At 40.0% G+C, this 26,132-nt stretch overlaps 1 protein-coding gene across 1 annotated transcript; it reads left to right on the top strand.

The window, feature by feature from the left end:
* The first annotated feature begins 10,599 nt into the window (after positions 1-10,599).
* On the top strand, positions 10,600-11,562 carry LOC112138649 (odorant receptor 131-2-like). The gene has a single exon (XM_024261248.1). The coding sequence runs from the start codon at positions 10,600-10,602 to the stop codon at positions 11,560-11,562; it is 963 nt and encodes a 320-aa protein (XP_024117016.1).
* Positions 11,563-26,132: the final 14,570 nt, after the last annotated feature.

The following is a 26,132-nucleotide window of genomic DNA, read 5'->3' as shown; positions in this document are numbered from 1 at the left end:
GCCTTCGCCACACTGGTTCACCTGCTGTGAACCAGTGTGGGTGCTTGTCTTAAAGGAGCCTTGCTTCCAAAGCAATCAACACCTGTTTGAGCTGATATTAATTGGATACAACTGGAAGGCATACGGTATTCTAAAAGTTTTTTGCTGATCATTGCTAGCTTCATGGAGAAATTGTGTGTTGGTGTTAGAGCAGATTCTTCCTGAAAGGGGTTGTCTCACTCTGTGACATTACCCGCTTGTTGGGGTGGAGAGCGCAGGTTTTTAGAGGATTACTCAGAAATGCGTGAACGGATCAAAATATCGTTTTGGGGGTCTTTATAGTGAGGTTTGAACAGTATAATACACCGAAAGCTCAAAAAGTTGTTTTCATGGTACGGCCCCTTTAACCTATGGGTGCCCACACTTTTATGGCGTGTGGGTCTGCATATAAATCAGGTGACATACTTCACAATGAGTCTAATAAATGGGTTAAAGCAATTAAAAAAAAAAAAAAAAATTCATTTTTAAAATTTTACGTTTGATGGCCTGCGATCTACTCAACTGGTTGACTGGTCTCGGGCTCCCCTGAAGCCAGTCAGACTTTTAAAGCTCCTAAATTCTTCTCATTCTTTTCTTTACCTCTTCTGATGTGCCCTAACAATTCCTCACAGAAGAAGATGCCTCAGATTATGGTGTAGGAACCGTCCTTTGTCAGAGGTTCACTCTTGTGCTTTTTCTCCAGCAGACTGTGAAATACAGTTATGATGCAGACAGAAGACGGGGCACTACTGGCTAATAGGTTAGCCTTGGAAAAGTGACGTCTCCAGGATGGAGCAGCCCAACATGTTTTCAGGTCTTCATGGACCACAAGAATCTGAAATATCCGCATGATACCAGAGGGTTCAACGCTCACCAGGCTTAATGGTGTTTATTTCCATTTCCTCTGCCATATCTTCCAGCAGTCAACAACCTTTTGTCTGTCTCTAAGTGACCATGGTGCCACTGTACATTTCCATTGACTTTATTCGGATTCAGACTCCATGATCTGCCTGACAGAAGATCCAATTTACTCCCAAGTTTTGGTAAGAGTTCTGACAACTGCTGAGTATTTTGGTCAGCCTTTAATCAGACACCCCTACAGTCCAATTTGAGAGGCTGCATCAGCAGCAGCAGGAGTCCAGTCTTGATTTTATTAAATCTGGATATTTCGATCTGTGGTCAACTGAGATTTTACAGGCCAAAAAATAAAAGTGAGACCTGGTGACCATGTTGTCTTGTTCACCTCCAGAGAAGAACTTTCGATGAGCCTGGCAGCAAGTCACTAAAAAAGTGGAATTTGGGCTAAATTAAATCAAGTTTTGGTTTTTCAGCTGACAACATTTTGGATTTACGTTGAATTTTTTTGAGAAAAGTTGCTTTTCTTGCTCAGTTTCCTACATGTGTTTACTTAGGTTCCTATACTGTACATGTTTGTTAAATTTGTCCCAGATCCTTGATGAACTTGTTTGTGTGGAACAAATGCTCCATCTCCACAGAGGCTTCTGATGCAAACAGTCTGCTTTAATTAAGTGTTTGATGAAAACAAAAAGGAGCGCTTGAATATTTAATGTGTCTAAATGACCTGTCTGGGGACTGACTGGGTCACATGTAGAGGTTTGTTTTCTATTCCCCACAGAGACTACATCAAACTCAAACAATATCTCCACATCAACAAGAAGCATCATTCGAAAACTTTGACCATGAGTTAAATAATAACTTTCCTACAGGCTGCAGCTACCAGGAAATCAAAGAAAACTGTTTTCTATAGTGACAGAGCGCTCCATAGTGCAAATTCTGACAGCAATGCAAGTTCTTGTTTGTTGTTTATAAAATATAATCCCATTTTAAATCAACATGTCAAAGTACCACAGAATGACAATAGGCAAAGACATACTTAAATCTTGTTGTGCAACATTTTTTATTTAACTTTTTGGACCAAAACCCCAGTGAATACGAGAAAGCTGATTTGCTGTGGCTACCCTTGAAAGGGCATCCTGAAAGAGGAACAACAATAACAACTTAAAAGTTATATGGTGTTCAAATGATCACAAATATGACATCGCTCTGACGAGTGTTCTAGAGCAGTGATCCCCAACCTTTTTAGGGCTGTGGACCGGTCAGCCAGTGTGGAGTTATTCCGCGGCCGGGGGGGGGGGGCATTAAAAATGCAAAATGGATAGGATTGTCAGATTTGTCGCGTTAAAAACGCGTTAATCTGACATGTGCTTAATGCCGACAATTTTTTTGACGCATTAATCGCGGATTTTCTCATACGTGCCTTTCCATACCGCGCGCGGCTTGCCGTAGAAGCGCGAAGATCACCGCGGTGATAACATTGAGCATGTGAACAAGAGGCCGATATGGAGGGAAAAAAAGGACTTTTAGATGACAATTTTTTATTCAAGGTTAAGCCTGACAGTTCTCTAGACAGAACTAAAGTGTTTTGTTGTCACTGTCGATGTGAAATGAGCTACCACCGGAGCACATCGAGTCTGAAGTATCACCTGCTAGCCAAACACCCCACTCTCCAAGGAAGCTCGGCCCAGCCCTCCCGCCTCACAAAGCAGGTAAAGTTGGATGGTTTGCGACAAAAAAGTATGCCTGCTTCAACAACGAGTAAGCTGTCCACAGCTGTAGCTAAATGGATAGCTAAAGCTTGCAGACCAGTCAATATTGTCAAGGATGAGGACCTGCGCGAAATTATACGCATCGCAAGCAACGATCCGACGTACCAGCTTCCCTCTCGAGCCACCACAGTGAAAAACATAGCCGAACTATATGAAAATGAAAAAACGAAGATAACGGAGGCGTTGGGAAAAGCGGAAACGGCGGCGCTCACCGGTGACTACTGGACGTCTCTCGGTAACCACAACTACTTGGGAGTTACTGGACATTTTTTCGACTGTGAGTGGCAATTACGATCAACAGCATTAACCGTTATGAAAACGGAGGAGAGGCACTTTGCGAGTGTGTGTGCTGAGCACTTTTTGGATGTTGCAAGACAGTGGGGTGTTGAATAAAAAGTGAGTAGACTGACGACTGACAGTGCGCACAATATGATTGCAGCTGCAAGGCGGTTCCCGTTCGAGCACGTGCCATGCGTCGCGCATTGTATCCATCGAGTCATCACTGTTTGTTTGCATAACAGCCCATTTGACAGCACACTCGCAAAATGCAGGAGGCTAGTGGGTCATTTTAAACATAGCCCTGCTAATTCCGCGGAGCTGGAACATAAACAGATCGCACATGATCAAAAAAAGGAATCCATCGCACAGGACGTGACTACAAGGTGGAACAGTACACTGGAGATGATTAAAAGAATACTCAGAAATGTGGAGCCACTAAGAGATGCTCTTGCTCAACATGCAACCAACGTCACCATGCCAACCCCAGCTGAACTGGATAAACTAAAAAAGCTGGAAGAAGTTTTGGAGCACTGCAAGTAAGTTAGTTTTCCATCTTTCACTTTTCTGGATGTTTCTGTTAAATTGTTAAATGCTTGTTATCATAAAATCAGATTAACTTCACATTTTTGTCTATAGGTGTACATCATGAAACAGAAGGAGATGATTATTTTCTTCTTTTTTTCCCTCTCTTTAGTTTGAGATGCATTTAATGGCTTATCTGTTGTTTATTTGTTGTTAAAGGTTCATCAGTGAGCTCCTGGGAGGAGAAAAGTTTGTGTCCTGCTCTGTGGTTCTGCCAGCCTTGTGCCATCTCTCCCGGGTGATGGAGACATCTGAGGATGACCCAGCATACTTGGCTAAATTCAAGGAGAACTTCACAGCAGAAATGGAAAGCCGTAAGCCAAAAATGAACATTGCATGGTTGAGGATGGCAACTGCCCTCAATCCCAGGTTCAAGGATCTCAAGTGTCTGAAACGTCATGAGAGACCAGAGGTGTGGAGGTCACTTACTGCTTTACTCGGGGGAGCTGATAGCAAGAGGACTAGGAAGCCAGAAGATGAGGACCCGCAACCACCAACAAAAAGAGCTGCTCTCATGCTTACGCAAGAGTCTTCATCTGATGAAGAACAGGACTGCACTCAGAACTGTGTTGAGCGCTACAAGGCAGAGCCAACAATTGGCATGGAGGACTGTCCACTGAAATGGTGGGCAGAACATCAAGGGTCACACAACGAGGTGGCTCGCCTTGCACGCAAGTATCTGGCGACACCAGCTACATCAGTGCCTTGTGAGAGGTTATTTTCACTCTCTGGACATATTGTCCAGAAGAAGAGAGCATCTCTCTCGTCTGAGAACATCAACAGGCTTGTGTGTTTGAGCCACTGGCTCAGTGATAAGACCCAGAAATAAAGGGAGTATTCATTTATAACTGCAGTTCAGCAGAGAATGAACAAGGAAGTGTTATGAAAATTTTATTTTTGATGTTTTTTATTTTATTTTACTGAACGTTGATTGAAGTTTTGAATTTCAAATGCCCTTCACTTGCACTTGGGCTTTTGTTAGGCATTTTATGTTACAGCCTTTTATTGTTAAGTTTCTCTATGTTACAAAATAAAGTATTTCTAATGAAAACTATACATTTTGCCATTCTTGTTTTCATAATTAATGTAGAACTGCAAAATTCCACGAAGCACACATTTTTTTCCTTAAAAAAAGGCCACATATTAAATTGTGATTAATCGCGAGTTAACTCCGGACAATGCGATTAATCACGATTAAAACATTTAATCGCCTGACAGCTCTAATAATGGAGGATTGATAAAACACATAACGGCTCTTAAATTTGTGTCATGTCAGAAAAGCAAAAGCTTCAAGTGCAAAATTTTAACAAAAAAATATTTCATTCCTCCCCCTGCACGTGCTTAGTTGCGTGAGCCGTGTGACTGCCTCCTTTTCTCCTCATTCCCGAACCAAAAAAAAAAAAAAATTCTCATCCCCGAACCGCCCTCTGCGCACTCTGAAATGTGTATCTGAATGGACGAGCATGTTTGAGCATTTCTATTACCGTTCTAAAGATTCGATTTGTTCGGGAAAGTCAGATATTTATGCAAACAGGTATGGTGTGTGGGAATCACCTGTTTTCTGTCTGTTCTTCTGTTCCTGCACTAATCCCATCCATTCGCGGAGAAAGGTTCCACATGCAGCTTTTCTCGTGTTACACGCGGCTGGACTGCTTTTAGTGCTCAATATAATCGAGAAAACCCGGTTGATTTTCAAAATAAAAGATTTCTGACTCAAAAAAAAAAAAAAAACTGCCCTAAATTCTTCCACGGCCCGGTGGCAATGGGTCTGTGGCCCAGTACCGGTCCGCGGCCCGGTGGTTGGGAACCACTGTTCTAGAGTAAGATGACGGTTCTTTGGTTTAGAAGCCCTGGTGGTTTTAATCAGACTGAGCTTTCCTTTCCAATAGGAAAAAACTCTGTGGAGTTTCATCTGTCATTGTTGCTCATCCAAAACCTCTGATGAGTTCATGCTGCCGCTTAGACACACTTGCAGTTCAAAGAGCTTTGCAGCAACACATCTTTGGTTTCTTGTAGAAGAAATCAATAAAAACAAATACATAAAAGTGTATCCAATAAAAAATGTGAGTTCAATGGTCTAAACATAAAAAATGAGTAATGTTATGAGCTTGGGTTTAAACAGAAACGGTTGAAGATCATCAGTTTATCTGGGAGCTGGTTTTATCAGTGAAAGCAGCTTTCTCTGATTCTGTACCAGTTGACTTTTTCATTCGAAAATCTCTTGCAACGTTTTTAGGCGTGCTACGGATTAAGGCATGAATCATCTACTCTGTGCACAGAAGTGCACCCAGGTTCTTTTAGACTCAGATAAATAGAGGTGCATTCACACCTAACTTGATTTGTGCTTTCAAGTCAATGGAACAAGCGCAAATTGAGGTTACCTGAAGTCCGGCGGCATGGCGGTCTGTCAGAAGATCAAATTTGAGCGGCGGAATGCAAATTGGGCTGTGCGACCAGAATTTAAATATATATAAGTTTGACAAGTCGCTACGTTCCATCTGCCAATCAGGAACTCAGCTTTGGGCAAGTGATGTTTTCAGTGACTCGATCAGCGGGTGCAATACTAATCCAAGCATTAAATTTTGACATTTTGAGCTTAAAAATGGTGTGGTTTGAAACTTTTCTGTATAACTTTTTTTGGTCTAAAGTTTTAATTATTTTTAACCATTATTGTGTGAGTAAAGCGCGTTTATTACTGGATGTCAACCACTGATTAAAACGGTCCTTCTTTTTCTTTGTCTTCTTGAGGCAAAGAAGAAGAAGGGAGAGCACAGCACAAAGTACAAGGAGGTGAGAAACTAGTTGTGACCATTAATAAGAACTGATATTTATGTAATGGTTGTGACCAGGACAGAAGAGAAAGCGGTCTGGTCCGTTACTGTGTACGGGTATGAGATCCGGCGGAGGTACACACAGCTGTGTGTCTGGTATTTGCTGCTTTAACTCTCATAGAGCAACAACAGGTTCATGAAGCTAAAACTGTGAACCAGACGCAATTTATCTCATCATCTTAGCGTCTCTGTAGTTTTAATGTCTTATCATCACTACGAAATGGGATTTACGTTATTCTCTCTTCTAATGCTAACCACTAATTCTGTCTCTTCCCTAAACAAACCCACTGAGCATGTATGTGGTATGGGGTACGATTGATTTGTTCTACGGGGACGCTAAATCCATTACAGTTAAGCAGACATATTTCTATACAAGTTGGAAGTTGGTTCATTTGAGTTTGTTGGTAAGTTAGCAACGGGACAAAAATAAAACAAAACATGATTCACACAGTGTCTGAACACAATTGTGATTTATAGTTCAAAGATAAAAACAATAATGCAATGGTAAACGTGAAACATGCAGCAAATAAATTGTTTTTTTTTTTTTAGTATAAATCATTTAAAAAAGAAGAATGCAGGGAAGATTGCAAATGAGGATGAAGATGTACAAGCTAAAATTAGCCCCGCAGATTTGTTGTGCGAACTGCGATGGGTAGGAATGCACCTTAACAGCTGCAGTATTTGTTCCCCAATACATGGTCAAATGTAATCCGGCCTACAGCCCCCTTTCAAAGAAATCATGAAATCCTGTATGACAGCACTAGAGGGATGAGTGTAAAAGACAGGTGCACCAAACACCAGCTCATATTTCACCAGAAGAAACCAGTAGTACTGCAACCACCCATGCAATCCAGATAATTGTATCAACACATGCAGATGTAGTCATATCTGTCAGCAGTGTTCAGTGCAGCTTGAACTACATTAGAGACGTAGAATGCAGGACAATCTTTGTCTCACAACTGCAGCTTTCAGCCTGCAGAAGTTGTCCTCCACAGATGCTGACTGAAAAACCCATGACCTTTGATATTCGGCATCTCCGCACAGTTGGTACTACTTTATTGTTAGTGTGTTTTCCATTGAAAGCCTAAAGCCTTAGTCACATTCACCCATTCCAGGTATTGACCCATACGAGTGCTCTGGGTTTTGGGGTTGTCTAGGCCCAATGGAGGAACATAGAAACGAGCATTTTAAGTGCAGATGTGTCTTGGAGTTCATTTAAGATTGTATCATCTCAAGGGGCATCATGAAAAGGGAATGTATGTTTTCCGTGCATCTGTTAAATATATTGTGAACTATTCATTTGAGAAATGTAAGTTGGACAGAAATATGAGGTGCGGGTGATACTGTAGCATGGTGGGCGTATCCCACATCCTAATTGTTAGAAAGATGTGAGTACTGGCCCCCTTTCAACCACGAGCAAATGCTGGATGCACGTGGTATGCCTCTGCAGGCCGTCCACAGGATGTCTACACAAACTCTCTTGGTTCATAATTTCTAACATTCAGGCTGAGTGAAGGATCACGCCAACAGCACTAAGAGGCTCTTTGTGCAGTATGCAGAATATTTCTTTTTTTGCCCACAGACAGCTGGTATCTAACCCTAAGGGTAATTGTGACTCAGGCCTAACTCAAAAGTTTATTGCCAATAATAATTCCGATTTTAAACATTGCTGCACGGTGGCACAGTGGTTAGTGCTCTTGCCTCACAGCAAGAAGGCTCTGGTTCAAGTCTCACCAGGTATTTTTTTGTGTGGAGTTTCCATGTTCTGCCTGTGCATGTGTGAGTTTTCTCCAGGGACTCTGGCTTCCTCCAACACTCCAAAAACATATGTTGTATTTAAAATTGATGCATCTAAATTGCTCTTCGGTGTGAATGGGTGTTATTGTGACCCTGTAATGGACTGACAACCTGTCCATGGTGTACTCCACCTTCACCCAGCAGTAGCTGGGATAGGCTCCAAAGCCCTGTGACCCTAAATGGATAACCTACGGATGGATGAAATTAAACAAAAGAGTGTCACAGAACAGACGGCCGGTTCCAACTGCAGCAGGTTTTTTAATACAGCTAAAAGTCCACAAATCTAAATCAAGGATAGGCATGGAAAAGTCAGCAATGAGCATGGGAGCGTCAGAGAGCAACCAGAGTGGTCCGGGTCCAGGCAAGGGTCGCAGCTGGCGGCAAACAAGCAGGATCAAAGATGGAGCAAGGTCAGATCAGGTCAAACAATACTTCACACTGACTGAGGCTCTGTGCAGTGCTTAAATGTCCTCTGGGTAATTGGCAAATGAGTGACAGCTGAGCAGCATCCAGGAAGTGTGTGTTGGGGTTGATGGGAGATGTAGTGCAGTCAGTACTCTGGAGAGTATTTGTTAAAATGCATACAAAAGTGAAAACATTTCCAGATTAAAATTCTGGTTTAGAAGTGTTTGACTGCACATTTTACTCATTATCATCCAACCAAATGCGGCCCCTATTTGAAATAACCTTAATGTGAAATGATAACTCTACAGCTGGTACAGGCCATTGACTGTATATCAGAACAGGACTGGGTGGCCCTCCCCCCTGCCATTCCATACCAGAAGTACCCTCGGATTCCAAGAAGCCAAAATTCCATAGACTTCTATTTATTACTATTTCTGTAATAACTAATAACTATTTTTGCTCTGATACATTTTTAGCATTTTATTGATAATCCTAGTTTTTTCATACATTTTTCTTTATTACAAGTTATGAACTGGCCAATCAGATGCCTCAATAAGTGTATGAATGTGCAAAATATTTGATTGTCAGATTCTTCTTAGTCCACTTTCAAGTGGTAGGGGTGTGGACTTCCAACAAGCTCACTGCTGATTGGCGAATATGGTTGCCATAGAAATGTTGACCAACTTGCATTAATGACTGCTTACTGACTGGGGTGAGGTTCAGTGTTTTCCCCAAGTACACTTCGACACATAGGCGGGAATGGAACCTGCAATCCTGCAATCAGAGGTCGACCACCCTACCGCTTTACCATGGCCGCTGCTAGTACACATGTTCCGTGGGTCCACCCACAGAACTCAGAAAACAGCCCCTTGATAATGCACCAATTTAAGCTGTAATGGAATCTGAAGAGTTCATTGGAAATTGATTATGTTGTTATAGTCAACAGGTGACTTTAGTTTTAGTGGCTTCACTCTAAAGTCACATTTCTTACCAAACTATCACATGAACAAACTGCAGGGTCAGCTGAGGTTGATGTACCTCATGACCATCATTGATGGTTAAGAGTAGGGCTGTGAATCACTGGGTACCTCAAGATACGATGCGATACATGATAATTAGCTCCCGACATTGATGATATCGCGATACTGTGATAATCGATTTTAAAAAATCATCTCTAATAAGTTACAATCTATGGAACACATATTTTTTTAGAAAAATATATACCCATTTATTTTTTAGCTTGAACACAATCATAATAAACAACTTGTGTCTTATTTTGTGCAACAAATAATAGACACTTTATTCAAATCAGTAATATTGTCTTTGACAAACATTGACACCAACTGAATTGGAATTCTCTGTAAAATTCAGCGTTAACAATAGTAAACATGATCAGCAGTGCAAAATTGTTGTAAGCAACAGAACCAAAATTTAATTAATAATTGAAGTACCTGCCAGATACATCGGTGCCCGCGACAGCCAGTCTTGAAACGTGCGCCCCCTATCTACCTCCAAGGGAACGTCTCACCAAAGGATGATGAATATAAAGTTTTACAGCCTCTATAAACAAAATAAAAGATTGATACTTAGTGAGAACGCATTGAGAATCAATCACAGGATTAATAATTGTGATATATTGCAATATCAATGTTTTGGCACTCCCCTAGTTAAGAGCCCCCATTTTGGTGGCAGAGTGCCATACCTCTACTGTTTTGTTCTCAAAGACAGTTCTTAATAAATGTTTTTTGAACTCCTGGTCTCATCATAAAATCTTTATTTAAAGTTTGTTCTTTTAGAAAATCAATTCCACATACCCAAATGTTTACTTGCAAACAATTACTGAGAGTTTTGTCCTCGTTTTCCGGCTGTGACCTGATGACGCTGCTGATGGTGACATCATCAGAGGTGGATCACGGGCCGTAGAAAAGACGCTGTGGAGCCAGTGAGGCGAGCAGAGCAGCGCTGGCTCCAGGATGTGAGCGCCCTCTCTGCTTGCCCCATGAACTGTTGCTTTGTGTTTTACCTTTGTGTCATTGTTGTGTGTGAAGTCTGCTTTGTCCATGCAAAACCATTCCAACCTGACAGCAGCAGTGCTGCGGAACGGGGTGGTAGAGGTGACACTGTCCTTTGTGGTGACCACGCTGCCATGCTGTCTGTTCCTCTTCATCAACGTGACCATGCTGTTCACTCTGAGGAGCAAAGCTGTGTTTAGGGAAACCTCTCGATACATTCTCCTGTTTAACCTTCTGTTTTCAGACACTGTGCAGCTTGCTCACAACCAGATAATGGTTCTGCTGTCGGCTGGGAAACCGGTGGGGTACCCGCTGTGCATCGCTCTCACAGCTCTCAGCTTCTTCTCTCACAATGCCTCCATCCTCACACTGGTGCTGATGTGTCTGGAGAGATACATCGCTGTGTGTCATCCACTGAGGCACGCGGCCATCGTCACCGTGAAGAGCACTGGGGAGGCGGTTTGTGGGCTCTGGACCTTCAGCCTTCTGATTGTTCTGGTTGAGGTGGTTCTGATGCTGAATGTTCCCTTCAAGGACCTGCCAAACAAGCAGCTGAAAGAGTTCTGCGGGAGAGAGAACCTGTATCCTGACCAAGTGGCTGAGATGTACCACAAGGTCTTCACCTACTTTCTGTTCACATATGCAGGAGTCACAGTGACTTTCTCCTACATCGGAATCATGCTGGCAGCGCGGTCAGCCTCCACCGACAGAGCTTCAGCCACGAAGGCGCGGAAGACGCTGCTGCTGCATCTGGTTCAGCTGGGCCTCAGCATGTCCGCCACTGTGCAGACTTCTTTACTTATCCTCATCATCCAGAGCATAGACAAGTCCTCCGCCACAGCTGTGCAGGTTTTCCTCTACATTCTTCTTAGCCTTCTTCCCAAATGTCTCAGCTCCCTCATCTACGGGCTCAGGGATCAGACCATCAGACCCATCCTCATGCTGAACCTCAGCTGTAGGTGGAAGGGCCTCTCTTTGAGCGGCGTTACCCCAGTGAACGTTAAAATCTGATCCCTCTACATGTAAGCCAGGGAGATGCATCTTTAAATGAACTTCCTGATGGGGGCTGAGGGAGCACCAGGACAAGGAGCTTCAGTTCAGAAATGTCCAGATCTTTTCTTCCACAAGCAAAACTGATATGCGATCTGTCGATAGAGTTGGAGCAGAACACCTCAGCAAAGGTGAGGTGATCCTGAGACCACAGCATGAGCTGGCTCAAAAACAACTGCTAGCAGTTGTTTTTTCATGTCACGCTGAAACAATACAAAGACTTAAGTCATACATGGTCTGTGAGAAATCAAAAGGTCAAGACTTTTCAGCTCACATATTTTTCACACCTCTAAAAATACTAAATATGTATCTGGGCTTACATGACAAATCCAGATAATCTCTTTCAAAACTCTTGATTTTGTCTTTTAATTTTTCACAGACCCACTGAGGAGTTGAGAACATTTTATTTTTCATCTATGAGCCAGTTCCATAATTATTGCTCGTGTTCTCTTATGGGTCCAGATGACCTCCCCCTTATATTGATGTGTGATCCCTCCCATGACAAAAATGGACATGATTTCATGTTTGCCTCAGACACCAGTGAATGTAAAAAAGTTATTTAAAAAGAGAAGTTCAGTGAGCTGTTTTGGGGTCCAGATGACCCCACTTTTAATGTAAACAAACCCTGGATAGCACAAGGGCTACATGCACCTTATAAACTCCACAGATAGTTTTTCAGCTATTTTCATGAATCCAGAAACTTCCGTGTTTTTTTTGCTCAATAAAAAGTTGGACGATTCTGTTGCAGATTCTGTGGTAAAAGGACTTTTTGAAAGCAGCCTCCCCACATGTGTGCTCAGCAGCTCCCACTGGGTGCCTCTGCCGTGTAGACTGATGTTGAAGGTCTTCCAGCACAAACCACAGCTGTCTGTTTGAGCAAGTTTTTTTGAAAACAGCTTACGATGCTCTTTCAAATTCTTTATTTTAAAAAAATAAAATAAACCCAAATCTTTGTCAGATTGTGAGACCTCGGTTTTTTTATCATGAACTGGAATTCTTGTTTGCTGTTTTTGATCAAATAAACTTGAATCATGTGGAGTTAGTTTATGTTGTTGCTTATTGTTTATTGCTCATGCCAGCTCAAACAAGCTTCCAAAAATGACAAGAAGAAAAGGCATAAACAATCGGAACCAGACAGAAAAAATTCATCTTGTAATAATATCTGCTCCAGTTTGAGCAGATGTACTGAATCTCAGCTGTTGGCAGCAGTCAAACAGATTCTTATGAAGAATTTTCAAGCTGCTTGTCTTTAAAGTCCTCCCATAACATGTTTTTATTATGTAATAAAAACGTTCCTATTATTGTTTTGATTATGATTATGAAGTTTTTAACCAAAATCTCACAACCTAAATGTCTTAAAAATCAATTGTCCATGTTGATCTGAAGCCTCTGTTGCCAGAATCTCCTCTAAGGGGGTGTGGCTTTTGGAGTTGAGGTGAGTAGCCCCACCCCTGATACCCGCTGTCTGATTGTCATAGCTCTGTGTCTCACTAGTGTAAATCTTCACCACTGCTACATAAATATGTCAAATAATATCGGTAATGTCCATCTGTATGGTTCTGATCCGGATGTCAGCTCGGACGAGGAAATGAAGATCTTCATGGACAGAACTTACCCCAAGAGCCTGCAGTCAAATGAGCCGCAATTCGGATTTCCGTGGTCACATCAAAAAGCTTTGTGGAGTCTTGCAGAAATTTTCCCGCGTTTGCAGCTTTGCTACTGTAAGGCCCAAACCGAATTCCTCCCTTCTCCCGTCCCCTTCATTTATCCCTCCAAACGAAGAATTACAAAAAAAAAGTGTCTCATATTTCGGATATCACTTTCATTTGATGACGTCATCAATAATTGCCGGTCCGCTGGCATTAGCGCGGACCTTCCAGCGCTCAAATTTACATAACAGCGGTTTGATAACTTTAAAAAGGTCACTCTATAACAAAAAGTCATTACTTACATTTAAAAGTAAATTTCTGTGGTTCAGAGCACACCAAAGTGAAGAAAAGAGCTTCTCAGCGCGAAGCAGTTTAGCCTCGCATGAAGGACTTCATACCCCTCCTTTTAGAGGGCGAAATAAAAAATAAAACAAGAAATCCCAGACACACTTCACTACAAGTGCCCCTTCAAATGGAGGGATGAAGAAGCTCACACAAAGGTAGCATATGACCATTTGTTTGGATATAGTTTATTCTGAAAGGCTGAAGGAAATAATGGAATGGTCCCTTTAGGAGGAGCTGTTGAGAGTCCATGGGGTGTGTCATAGCAGGCTTCCTCAGTACCCCTATTGGAAGCACAGACTGTGTTCCATATAGGAAGTACCACTGGGTTCCAAAAAGGCCAAAGTCCCATTGACTTACATTGAGAAACAGACAGTTATTTCTCAGTTATTTTATATGTCAGAATAATCATTCTTCCTCTGCTGCTTTCTGATTAACTTCTTTTTTCTAATCCTAATTTAAAAAAAAAAAAAAAAAATTCCATTATCACAAGTTATTAGAGTTATAAATTGACCAATCAGATGGCTCAATAAACGTTTGTGGGTCTGACGTCGACCGTCTGGGGGGTTTGACTGACACATGACGGGTAGCCAATGGGAGCAGACTTCATCAATGGGTCCGTGAAGACCTTTTAACACCTACTTTACAATTCAACAATGTACCAATCATTGTCCTACTGTTGTTTTCCTAAATGGAATGTACCGATGCAGCAGTTTAAAACAACAAGAGGAGCATGCTGTCAACATTTTTAGATGAGGATTTACTCTGTAGTAATAGATTTCACTCTGAGGTTATGTGCTTAGGACTTATTTGTTTGTTTAAAGTTCATTTTTCACTTTTTTTTATTGTAGCTTATAAATTATACGTTGCATATATGCGCATAAAATCACCAACCAAAGATTCACCTTCGCCGCCCTTTTCCAGCTTCAGCCTGAATTAGACGCAGCCGTCTGAGGAGCGCGAGACAGACTTGAAAGGACCTGGTTGTATTTTCAAACAGAAAAAAGATCCAGCTGTTTACTTGTTAGGATGGTTATTTATTTTAAATACCGCTGAATGTGCTTCTCACGTGCAAAAATGAATCTTTATTTCGACCCAATCTATGAATTCTAACCCCAAAATTTTGGAATGCCGACTCGGGAATCTTGGACTTCTGACTTAGAAATTTTGGAATGGCGAGTCAGGAAAAAAGGGAAGCCAATTCACATATCATGGAACTACGACTCAAGAAACTCGGAATGCCGGTAGAAAAAATGTAAATCATCAAAATGAAACACAAGACAGATTAAAGGAAACATGAAATTGTCAAAGGGAAAGATCATAAGACATTTACAAAAGATAAAAAGGAACATCAAAAACATCAAAGGAAACATGAAAAAGATAAAAGAAAACACAAGAAAATTAAAAGGAAGCAAAGATCAAAAGAAACTTAAGAATCAAAAGACACGTAAGAAAGATCAAAGCAAACATGAATCTCTTAATTTCGACTCAGAAATCTTGGTATTCCTACTCAAGAATGTCGGAATGCTGACATGGGAATCTATGAATTCGGACTCGGAAATCTCAGAATGTCCAAGAGACTCATGAAAAAAATCAAAGGGATAGTTCAAAAGAAACTTATGAAAGATTAAAGGAAAAAGGAAAAAAATCAAAAGGAAACATCTTAAAGTGTTAGTAATGGGCTGGGACAAAGCTAAAATAAGTATCCAGATATATTCCATATGTTCTAATGTATCAAAAATAACAAATAATTACCGTTGACAAACACAGGTTTTTGTAAAATTTGACAAATTAAACGACAAATCACACTCGCATTTCGCCCTGCTTCAGAAACGGCTCGATTTGGGTCACGTGACGCGTTGACGTCATGTGAGTGAGACAGCGCCAGCAGCAGAATGCAGGCGGACCCAGGGTGTCTGCAGATACATGTATGTGTGTGCGCTGCGGCTAAGTTGAATTCTATAAACATCGGTGTTATGGTACGACGGAGTATTAGGGCCACCAAAAAAAAAATAAAATTAGGATTTTTAAAGTCGTAAATTTACAAGATTTACAATCGAAATGAGCCTATTGTGAATGAACACTGTGAGCAGAATCAGACCGACTAAACTGTGAAAAGCTTCTGATTTCAACAGGTAAACTGAATGTTTAAAACATTGCACATGTTTGGAAGTTTCTTTGTTTGATTTGCAGTTTATTAATCATTGATGGTGGCTTGCAGGATCTCTGCAGATCCGTTGATGAAACCATCGACACTCGCAGCGGTCCACCAGTCATTTCTTCCTCCGTGAAAGATCAGATCTCATTCATTTCTGTGTGATGCTTTCATCTGAAGAGGAATCGTTTTCGGAATTTTCAGTGTACTTAGCTAACGTGACAGACTGTTGTCATCCCCTGTTGTTGTTGTGTGTTGAAACGGGACGATTCATGTGGAGAACAGGGGACTGTTTACATTCTCATTTTTTTCTGCGCATATCAGAGACATGCAGTAAGGTGGTGAAAGAGCTTCTGGGTATGTGAATAAAGTGATTAAATAAGTGAATAAATAAATAAATAATAATAAAGTGGCGGACGGTCCTGCAAACATGTCTCTAAGCTCTTTATTTTGCATATGAAACTCTGCATTACCGACCCGGATAGTCAGCGTCATTGATGATTTGATTTAGAGTCGCCAAAAGGTTCCGATCTGTAAATAAAGCTTCACGAGATGCTCCACGTCTTCCAGCTTCGAGCATGGCTCTGATAAACGGACAGCTTTCAGTTTCATCGGCATTCTCAGCGTCATTGCCAAATAGTGAGCTCCTACTTTCCGCGCTGCCAGCTCAAATTGATAGGGCTTTACAGTCCTCAAACCACAAACACCCGGCGCCTCTGAATCAGCGTCACTTTCAGAACAAATGTTTCCACAATCTGAGTCTGAAGACAGAATTGTGGACCTTGAAATATCGCCGCTATCGCTAGCTCCGACACGCAAAGGAGAAGCCATCTTGCTATATTGACCCCTCTGACGTCACACGCACCACGTGACCAAAACGGAGCTTTTGACCCGGAAGAGACAGGTTTGCCAAATTTGGCCTCAAAAATGCCGTTTTATTTCAATATTTCTTGCTCAAAACACGCCAAAACATTTGGAAATGGTAAATATAAGGCGAAATACAGTTAACACCGAAAATGACCCACAACCCCATTACTAACCCTTTAAGGAACTTAAAAATCAAAAGAATTATAAAAAACATCTAAGGAAACATGAAAAAGTTCAAAGGAAAAATGAGAAAACTAAAAAGGAAACATGAAAATGATCAAAAGAAAAGATCAAAAGAAACATAAGAAAGATCAAAGGAAACATGAAAATCATCAAAAGACATGCATGAAAGATCAAAGCAAACACGAATCTCCTAATTTCGACTTGGGAATCCTGTAATTCCGACTCAGGAAGTATGGTATTCTAACTTGGGAATGTCGGAGTGCCGACTTGGGAATTTATGAATTCTAAAGCAAAAATTTTAGAATGCCAACTTGGTAATCTTTGGATTCCAACTTGGGAATCTTAGAATGTCCAAGAGACTCATTAAAAGAAATCAAAAGGAAAGATGAAAAGAAACTTGCAAAAGATTCAAGGAAGTAATAAAAAAAGCATCAAAGGAAACATGAGAAAGATCAAAGGAAACATGAAAATCATCAAATGAAACATGAGAAAGATAAATGGAAACAGGAAAATCAACAAAGGTAAACACTAGAAACATGAAAAAGATCAAAGGAAATATGAAAATCATCAAAGGAACCCACAACATACTCAGTAATGCAATTTTTTTGTTTTGATTAAAAAAAAAAAAACTCCATGCCAGATTTGCCCATGCAGAGCCCCCTCGTTTCCACTGAGCGGTCCAGTACAGTCCGGTCTTGTAAGGAGTTGTACGGGACCGACCATTAATTCTGGCTAACATTTCCACTCAGTTAAGCGTCACTTCCACTGAGCGGTTTGTTTTCACGGCGCATGCGTGGTGTAGACCGCTAGCGTGTCATTGTAGAAAAGCAACAACAATGGAGGTCATCCAGCAGCTCCTCTTTTTCTTGCTTTACTTTTTGTACATTGTTTATAACAGGAATTTAATTTTGTTTGAAAGAAGATTGTGGCGGCTAAGAAGAATCCCCCTGTAAAGAGGAAAACAGAATCGCTAGCTTAGCGCTATACTGTACTTTCTAAAGTCGTCATCACAGCGACTCCACCCCAACCGACCGGTTGTATTTTTCTATGGACCTGCAAAGGGTGAGGGCTCTCAAAAGGTACATATCGGTACTGTTCAATGGGTCAATTTACCAGTGGAAACACTCATAATACCGGATTGAACCAGATCGGACCGCCCAGTGGAAACGAGGCTTATATGCTCCATTTGGGTTGATCATTGGTTGTGATTTCCTGACTGATCAGGAGAGCACAGCCATCATCTCTGCACGGGTTAAATCCCAAACGTGAAAGGGATGTTTTTTAGAAAGGAAAGTACCTTTGAGCCTCATTGACGGCATCATTGCCAGTCTAAAGTAAACTAAGCAACGCATGAACCCGGAAGAAGGAATTTCTTACATAAAACTCAGCTACCATTGACTGGAAACATGTTCTCTCAGTAGACTCACCTCTTCCCTGAAGTTACCTGTGAAAGGAATCCTGCTGCGTTTATTCTGGGCACGTTTGCATATTAGTCATGCTTTGACACATTTTTTATAGACAATGCATCTCTTGTTCTTCATGCTTGGCCTTGGGACTTTACCTACATATTTTACTGCTTCTGAGCTCATTTAAAGGGCCTATACTATGCAAAATCCACTTTTTTGACCTTTTAAATGTTTTATAATGTTAATTTATGAAAAATAACTCCAAACTTTTAAACATGCTTTTATTATTGTTTTGAAGTGACCGTTCGGTCATGGAGCGAGCCTGGAGGAAGGGCTAGGGCAGGAGTCTGTAACCTTCAACCCTTAAAGAACCAATGGAGTGGTTTTCTTACTGACCACAACCCAGGAAAGTCTGACGTCACCCATTTTGCATTCATGTTAATGTCACTCATCATATATATTAATAAACTGTTTTTTTGGGGGGGGGCATAATAAATAAAAACGTACACATAAAGAGAAAAGGCTATTTCTTCTAAATGAAATAGCAAATCTCATCTAACAGAGGTCTATATGACTTCCTTTAAATAAAATACATATGTGTCACATAGGATAATCTCAATGCAGCAAATGTAGTAGTAAGTATCTTAGGTTCAACAGCAACTTAAAAAAAATGTTTTACTAATTGTGGTGCATCTCAGTCAGAAATTTGTAACAAAAATTAAATTAGAGCTAATTAAGTGACTTTTACTGCTTTTTTTTAACCATTGGGCACACTTAAAATCTTTGAATCTATTCAAATACAGTAAATCTGATGTATAATCTGGTGTGCCTTAGTTGTGGTTGTCTTTCTATCCTTCATTAACCAGAGAGCCACAGTGAAGGAGTCATAGAGCCACATGTGGTTCTGGAGCTGCAGGTTGCAGACCCCTGGGCTAGGGTTAGGCTAATACATATGAACAACAACATTTAGCCTTGGACACACTTTAAATGAATGCGGGCAATCCAGCAATCTGCCTCTTGTAAATAAGTGGGAGTAACATCAGCCTTTATAATACCTACTTTTGATTTTTTTTATCTATTTTATTGTTTTGCTTGTTTTGTGCTTGTATTTTATATATTAGAGCTCTTGGTGTTTTATTTTACGCCTTGTTGCAGTTTTGGTTGTGTTAAAGCGCTTTACAAATAGTTGAGTTGATTTGAAGTTGTTTTGATTTAGTCTGGAGACAATTGCACAGCATTTCTGCCGTCCTGAGGCCGCTCCGAGACACAGTTCTTCGGTGAGATACGGTTTTCCCGAGTCCAGCAGTTCACTTGTGCAGATCAGCCGGGCAGATTGTGGTCCAAAGCGCACATCGTAATAACGCACACTCGCAAACACAAAGCTACAGAGTCCGACAGCTCTGCAAGACAGTTCATCCGCATGGGGCAATCGGCCTGTCCAGTCAGTGCTCCAAAGCCTCCTCTAGAGCAGTGATTTTCAACCTTTTTGAGCCAAGGTGCACGTTTTCCTTGAAAGTTATCCCACGGCACACCAGCATCTAAAAATGTGAAAAAGGAGAAACTCCATAGTCTGTATTGATGCACAGTCTCTCGTGTCTTTTTTGTAATAATTAAGGCAGAAAAAGCTGGAATTCTCAGCTGTTGTCCTAAATGTTGTAATAAAAGTTGTGATATTTTTCAAAAATAATTTTTAAACTAAATTACTTAAAATTTGCCCAGGTAGTTGTTTTGTTTCCCTGCAGTTTATTAATATGCAATTTTAAGTACTGGCTCTGAACTGGGTGGACATCGCAGGTCCAATGCCGACGTAGAGCAAAAGAAAGAAAAGAAGAAGAAAAGATTTTATGTAACTTAAAAAACAGATAAAAACAATCATATATTCTTTATAAACAGAATTTTTTATAAAATATTTTTTTATGATTGTGCCAGAGCAACTGTAATTTTGATCAATGATCACAACATGCTTTTTTTTTTACACAAGAAGACTAACATAATCATGTTCATTAATTGTAACTACACAAAAAGTGAACATGTTGAAGTTTAATTCTTTTTTCTTTCGTCTTCACCAAAAAGGTAATTTTTTCTTTCTTTTTGGCTGAATAAATGGTTTAATCTAGTTTAAATGTGTCTGTTGGCCACTAAACTTTATTCCTGTTTCTTTCTATTTTATTATCACTTATATTTCAACTTAACTACAATTTATTCAAAAATGACTGAAGTCTGAAACTGAATTTGTCCTTCAATCCTGATATTATTAGAAACCAGCAGTTCTTTTTAGAAAGATGACTTGGACCGAAAAATGGGATATTAATAATAAACACAAACGTTGAAGGAGAACTAAACTGTTTTACTCTGATTTCATCATGAAGATTTGAAAACTGAGAAAACAGACTGATGTGTGTGTTTGTTGTGCTTGTTTTGAGTTGTAGCTAGGGCTGCCATGATTAATCGACCAATCGACGAGTAATCGACTATTAAAATAATCGATGACTAATTTAATTGTCGATTAGTCATTACTTTATATTATATGGAGTCAGAGTGTAGTAAAGTTGAAAGTTATAATGGTATTCTGTTCCTTTGTGGACTATTTTGGCATTTATTGAGGTTTTTTAGGGTTAGTTTAGCTAATATTTCAGCTGCAAGGGAGCTATTTTGGCTAATTTAGAATTCTGTTCTGTTTTCTGGCTAATTTGGAGTTAGCTACTGTTTCAGCTGCATGCTAGTTGTTTTGGCTAACAGGCTTTTTTCAGTTTTTTAATCTAATCCAGTTTGCGCACGGCCCAATTGACTAATCTGAAAAAATAATCAGTGATTAGTCGACTATTTAAAATAATTGTTTCTGGCAGCACTAACTGAAGTGCAGAGGTACTGTCACTTTAACCCAATCCATCATGGGAGATTTAGTACAAAACTGATGCCAATACCGGACAGAATCAAGTCTCTGAGCTTCAATATTTGGTCCACTTAATAAATGCTCAAACACTGGATCCAGCAGGAAGCTACACCACTAAACACAAGCTTTAGCTTTTTGTTGGAACTGAAGAGACGAATCAGAACAAGGAAGTGAGGACGTTAACCACTTCTGATTGGTCAGTTGAATGACACATGATCAGGCCTCCAAGAATGATTGGTGGAGACAGCTGAAGGGGCGGGACTTTTCTAAAAGTAGAGCTTGCTATTTTTGCTTTCAGTTTGCGGTACTGGCATTCTATCAAAGAGTCATTTACACAATCAAATAAACACAAAGAAAAAAGTACTTTATGATCTTTCATGTTCCAAACTACTCGGTGTTGAATCAGGGTCCGTTTGGATGGACAGAGAGCTGTCATCCTGGCGATGGTAAATGTTTTTGATCAGTGAAGATGGGTAATTTCCCGTGGTACACCTGACCACCTCTCACGGCACACTAGTGTGCCGCGGCATCCTGGTTGAAGAACACTGCTCTCGAGTACACAACATCTACACATGACGTATAAAAGTCAGTGTAGTGATGACCCACCATTGGAATAAATATTTTACATGCACCACTATCCGATCAACAATCGGCATAACTCACCTACCTCAATCAGAAAGATTCATCTGAATCTGATCAGGTCAGGTCAGGTGTCAGGTGACACATCATTATTACTCTGATCAGGCATTTGATCGATTACTTGTGTCCATGTAAACACAGCTGTTGATTTTGATTAAACTCCAACAGAGCAGAAGACACAGTGGCTCTCTGGTTGAGGAAAAATAAAATAATAGCAATTTTTAAAAGTAGGGGTTATTAACTTAGCAGTGATTTAATTTAGTAAAGTTATGTATGTGGCTTAGGTGAACCTAGAAGATAAACTATAAAGGTTTTCATATCCCTACTGACATCATTAGGCCTTGTTTGTTCTACGCTTCCTCCAAAATACACAGATTACAATTACTAAGCAGAAAATTGGTAAAAAGTCTGATCTCTGACTGCTCAGTGTATTTTATGACTTTAAAGTGCGTTTTATCTTATGCTCCATAACTATGGTTAGTAGTTCTTCAGAGGCGAGTGGCTAAAATATATAGATTTGTGTATGCTTTATATATTTTTTCTTCTGGATCATTGACCAATCATGTTTCATGTTTATGCACCGGTTAACAGCAGAAGTAAGTAGGAAAAAGGATGACGGCTCACTAAAGTAGACCTAAGGCACGTGTCAAAGTCAAGGCCCGGGGGTCGGGTGATAATATCCCGTCCTCCAGATCGTTTTATTTTATTGTTATTAATGACCCGATGTTATCTGGCGTGGATTTCTAACTTGTATGACTAAATATATTTTTATGGAGAGTAAAATATTAAAAGTTATTTAAGGTTTAAGTTGATTTATTCTGGAATAATATTCCTGTCTGTTTTTATTATTCATAATTATCTTAAAGAAATTGACATTTTAACTATCTTGGCATTAATTAAGATTTTTAGGCTATTTTGGAGTTTAGCTAATATTTCAGCTACATGCTAGCTGTTTGGGTTAATTTAGGCTTTTTTTGTTTGTTTTTTAGGCTGTTTTGGGGTTAGGGTAGTATTTAAATGCTAACTATTTTGGCTAATTTAGACTTTTTTTTTTCATTTTTTTAGGCTATTTTGAAGTTTAGCTATTTTTTCAGCTACATGATAGCTGTTTAGGCTTACCTAAATTTAAGTTTACAATTATGTTAAAAAGTTACGGTTTTAAAGTTTAAAAATTTTTGTTTTAGTTTGTTCAATAAATGTTTATGCTGTTTGGCCCACAACCAAAGGGATGGTTTGGATTTTCACTGTGATGTTCCTGTTTGGGACTGGAAGTCTTTTATTTTGAAAGGAATCATGTGAGCTTCTGTCAAAAGTAAAATGACAGAAGGACAAACTCCTCATAGAAAGGTCCCTGCTGGGATTTGAACCAGAGCCCTCTAGCTGCAGCCATGAGAGTCAACCACTACTGTGCAGCCCAGAAAGGTGGGACAATGAAGAAATGTCAAAACTCATGGAGGAATCTTCTTAAAACCAAACCTGGAACTGACAGGAAGCCTTTAAACAGGAGGATTGAGAGCTGTCTTTCTGTCTCCTGTGGTCATAGACTGTTTTGGAAATCCAGAAAGGAGAGCTGCAATAATCAAGCTTGCATGACTAAAGGTATCTGGATTGGCTCTCAAGAGAAAAAGTCTAACTCTGGCGAAGTTTATAAAATGATAAAAAGCTGATTATGTGATGGAAAACTACAGTTTGAAACCTAAAGCACTCCCAGGTTTTTTTACATCCTACCAAGCATTCCAGTAACTCCTTTCACCAAACTTTTAATAAGATTCAGAATCTTGGCTTTGTGACGACTGTCAGGAAAAACAAGTTCTTCCGAGAAACATTTATTCTTCATTAAGTGTTGGAGGATTTCTTAAATAAAAGAATGCTGCTGCACCAGCTCCGTTACGCAAACAGCTGAAGCCCAGAAGCTTTCTGCTCCGAGAATTCTGAGAATGAAACAGTCCAACAAACCAGTCTCTGATAAACTCTTCATGCAGCAGGAGAACACATGCGTATCTGTATTTCTTCATTTGATATTTTTCTTGGTGGACACGGTGCACGTGAAGAACTTTGAAGAGTCTCAAAGCAACAAACAGTTTCCATTTGAACTCACAATGAAAACATTTGTTTCAGCATTATCTGTTGTACCCTCGATGCTTTAAGGTACTTCTGGTAAGAATGCACATAATGGTGTCAAGATACATGTACACAGGCACGTGCACAGAGGGCCCGAGGGGGGCTTGAGCACCTGATCTTTTTGCCTTGTATTAAAAAGTGCCCTTGTTCCCTGATTTTATTTTATTTACTTTTTTACTTTTTTAAAGTTTTTATTTGTATTTATATTAATTAACTCTTGTTAGTCATATAAGAATAAAATCATTCCTACTTCGACTCCACTCAGACTCAGAGACAGAGGCCAAGTGAGAGACGGCGAGAGAATATTCTGCTGCCACACGGAGAACTGAAGAGATGTGACAGTGAAACAGCTTAAATCTGTGAGTTCTAGTCTAGCTAGTCACCATCAGATAATTAAACGACCCAAAATGTGGTTTATATTTCAGAAAAAAACCCTCTATATTAGTCCAGAGTCCGTTTCTACTTCAGCCAGACGACTGAGGGCAGCACATCAAGACAGCACACAGATCGTCCACGGACCGGGAATAGGGTGCTAAGTTCAAAATAAAGTACAGAGGAGATTTTCAAAATAAAATAACCATTTTTACCGAGTTAGCTTCCTCACTGCAGGTCTGAAACTAAATTAATCTGTTTAATGTAATATGTTCTGATTAAAAATAGCTTTCTAAAATTCTGTTTCACGATCTTCTGTATTCAAGTCTTTCAAATCGTAACACAATCATGTGTTTAGAGGACAGGATGAAGAGAATTTAGCTGGAATCTAGAAGAAGAGTCAAAACCAAGAAAATGTGTTTAAATCCAAAATACTTCACTTGTTGGCAGAAACGTAAACATTTTATAAATAAGCTAAAACAGGACAAAAACCCATGGAGAAATGTAGAGAAAAAGCAGATGACCTGACAATGTGGAGCTGAAAACCAGACACTTTCATACACTGAAGACAATGAACAGAAATGAAAACAGATTCTGCACGACAGAGTGATTGAAATCTTCTTGAGGATAGAAAGGATGGATTTTGTGTTTAAATAAGCTGGATTTTTGGTGAGTAAAATTTTGCTATCTCCCTACATAATATTGAAATTTTATCAGGTGATTTTTTTATGCTTTTGGTGTGTGTGTGGCAGCTGTACCTGCAGTAGAAGTTTTATTGCCATAAAATAGTTAATGAGGGTTGGATTGATTCAGATGGAGCACTACTGAAGGCCTAGGTGTGAAATGCACGGCCCGCCACTGGTAGAAGATCAACATAAACCTGAAGTGACTGACAGGAGACAGAATCTGACTAAAACTCCATCTAACTAAAATCCTCACAGAAACAGTCTGATAATGACATTAAATGTGAATAATTTCAGCATTCTGTGGATGAAAGTTGATGGATCTGTTTAAAATATGACAATTTATATTAAACTGGATTCATGTTGATTCTGCTGCTTCACAATGCTAATATAAAGAGCCTCCTGTGTTTAAATGCTGTGGAGGTTTTCCAAGTCAATACATTGTTTACATAAAAAAATGACACTTGTATCACCTTCACCAACACGGCTCATATAGCTGAGTAGTTACTTCAATTTTCGCTAATTTACATATTGTTTAAAGAATTTACAGAAAAAAAAGCATTTTTGTTGCCCTTCTCCAACTTTGAGCGCCGGCTCCTCAAAAATCCTGTGCACGTCCCTTCATGTACATGTATGACGTACAATACCTAACATGCCAAACATTCTTTCAAGCAAGCAGTTTCAGTCTCAGCTGTGTAGCTGAAACTCTATATTTTAAAAAAGCATACTTCCAGGGCCTTTGGCACTAGTTAGATAAACTTTTTCACAACAAATCAGCTTGAAAATAATCAATATGATTTAACACAAAAAGACTCCTGACAAAACAGCCCAGTCTCAGTAAAATGCGTACATATGCCACGATTTGGGAAATACCGTGTATAATATACTCCAAAACCGGTTTTTGCGTGCATATAATACGCGCGGTCCTAAACGTGTTAAAGTCTGTTTTCCACGTTTGACACGCCCCCTGGTGGAGGCGTGAGCATCACAGACAGCCCTACAAACGATCAATTTGCTTTTCTAACCCTAACCATAACCGTAATCCTAACCTTAACCAGGAACGACGTCATTTAGAAAAGAGCCGGAGGATTTCTGACCACGTGATCAAAACGAAACCTAAAAACTCGTGTATATTGTACGCCGGCGCAACCTATTCTCTACCATTGCGTATCATATGCACGCAAAAAGCGTGTTTGGCGTATATTATACACGGTATTTCAG

The sequence above is a fragment of the Oryzias melastigma genome, linkage group LG14 (assembly GCF_002922805.2).
Source record: "Oryzias melastigma strain HK-1 linkage group LG14, ASM292280v2, whole genome shotgun sequence".
NCBI classification, from domain to species: Eukaryota; Metazoa; Chordata; class Actinopteri; order Beloniformes; family Adrianichthyidae; genus Oryzias; species Oryzias melastigma.
Note: the sequence above shows the minus strand (reverse complement) of the source record. Positions and strands in the feature narration are given on the sequence as shown.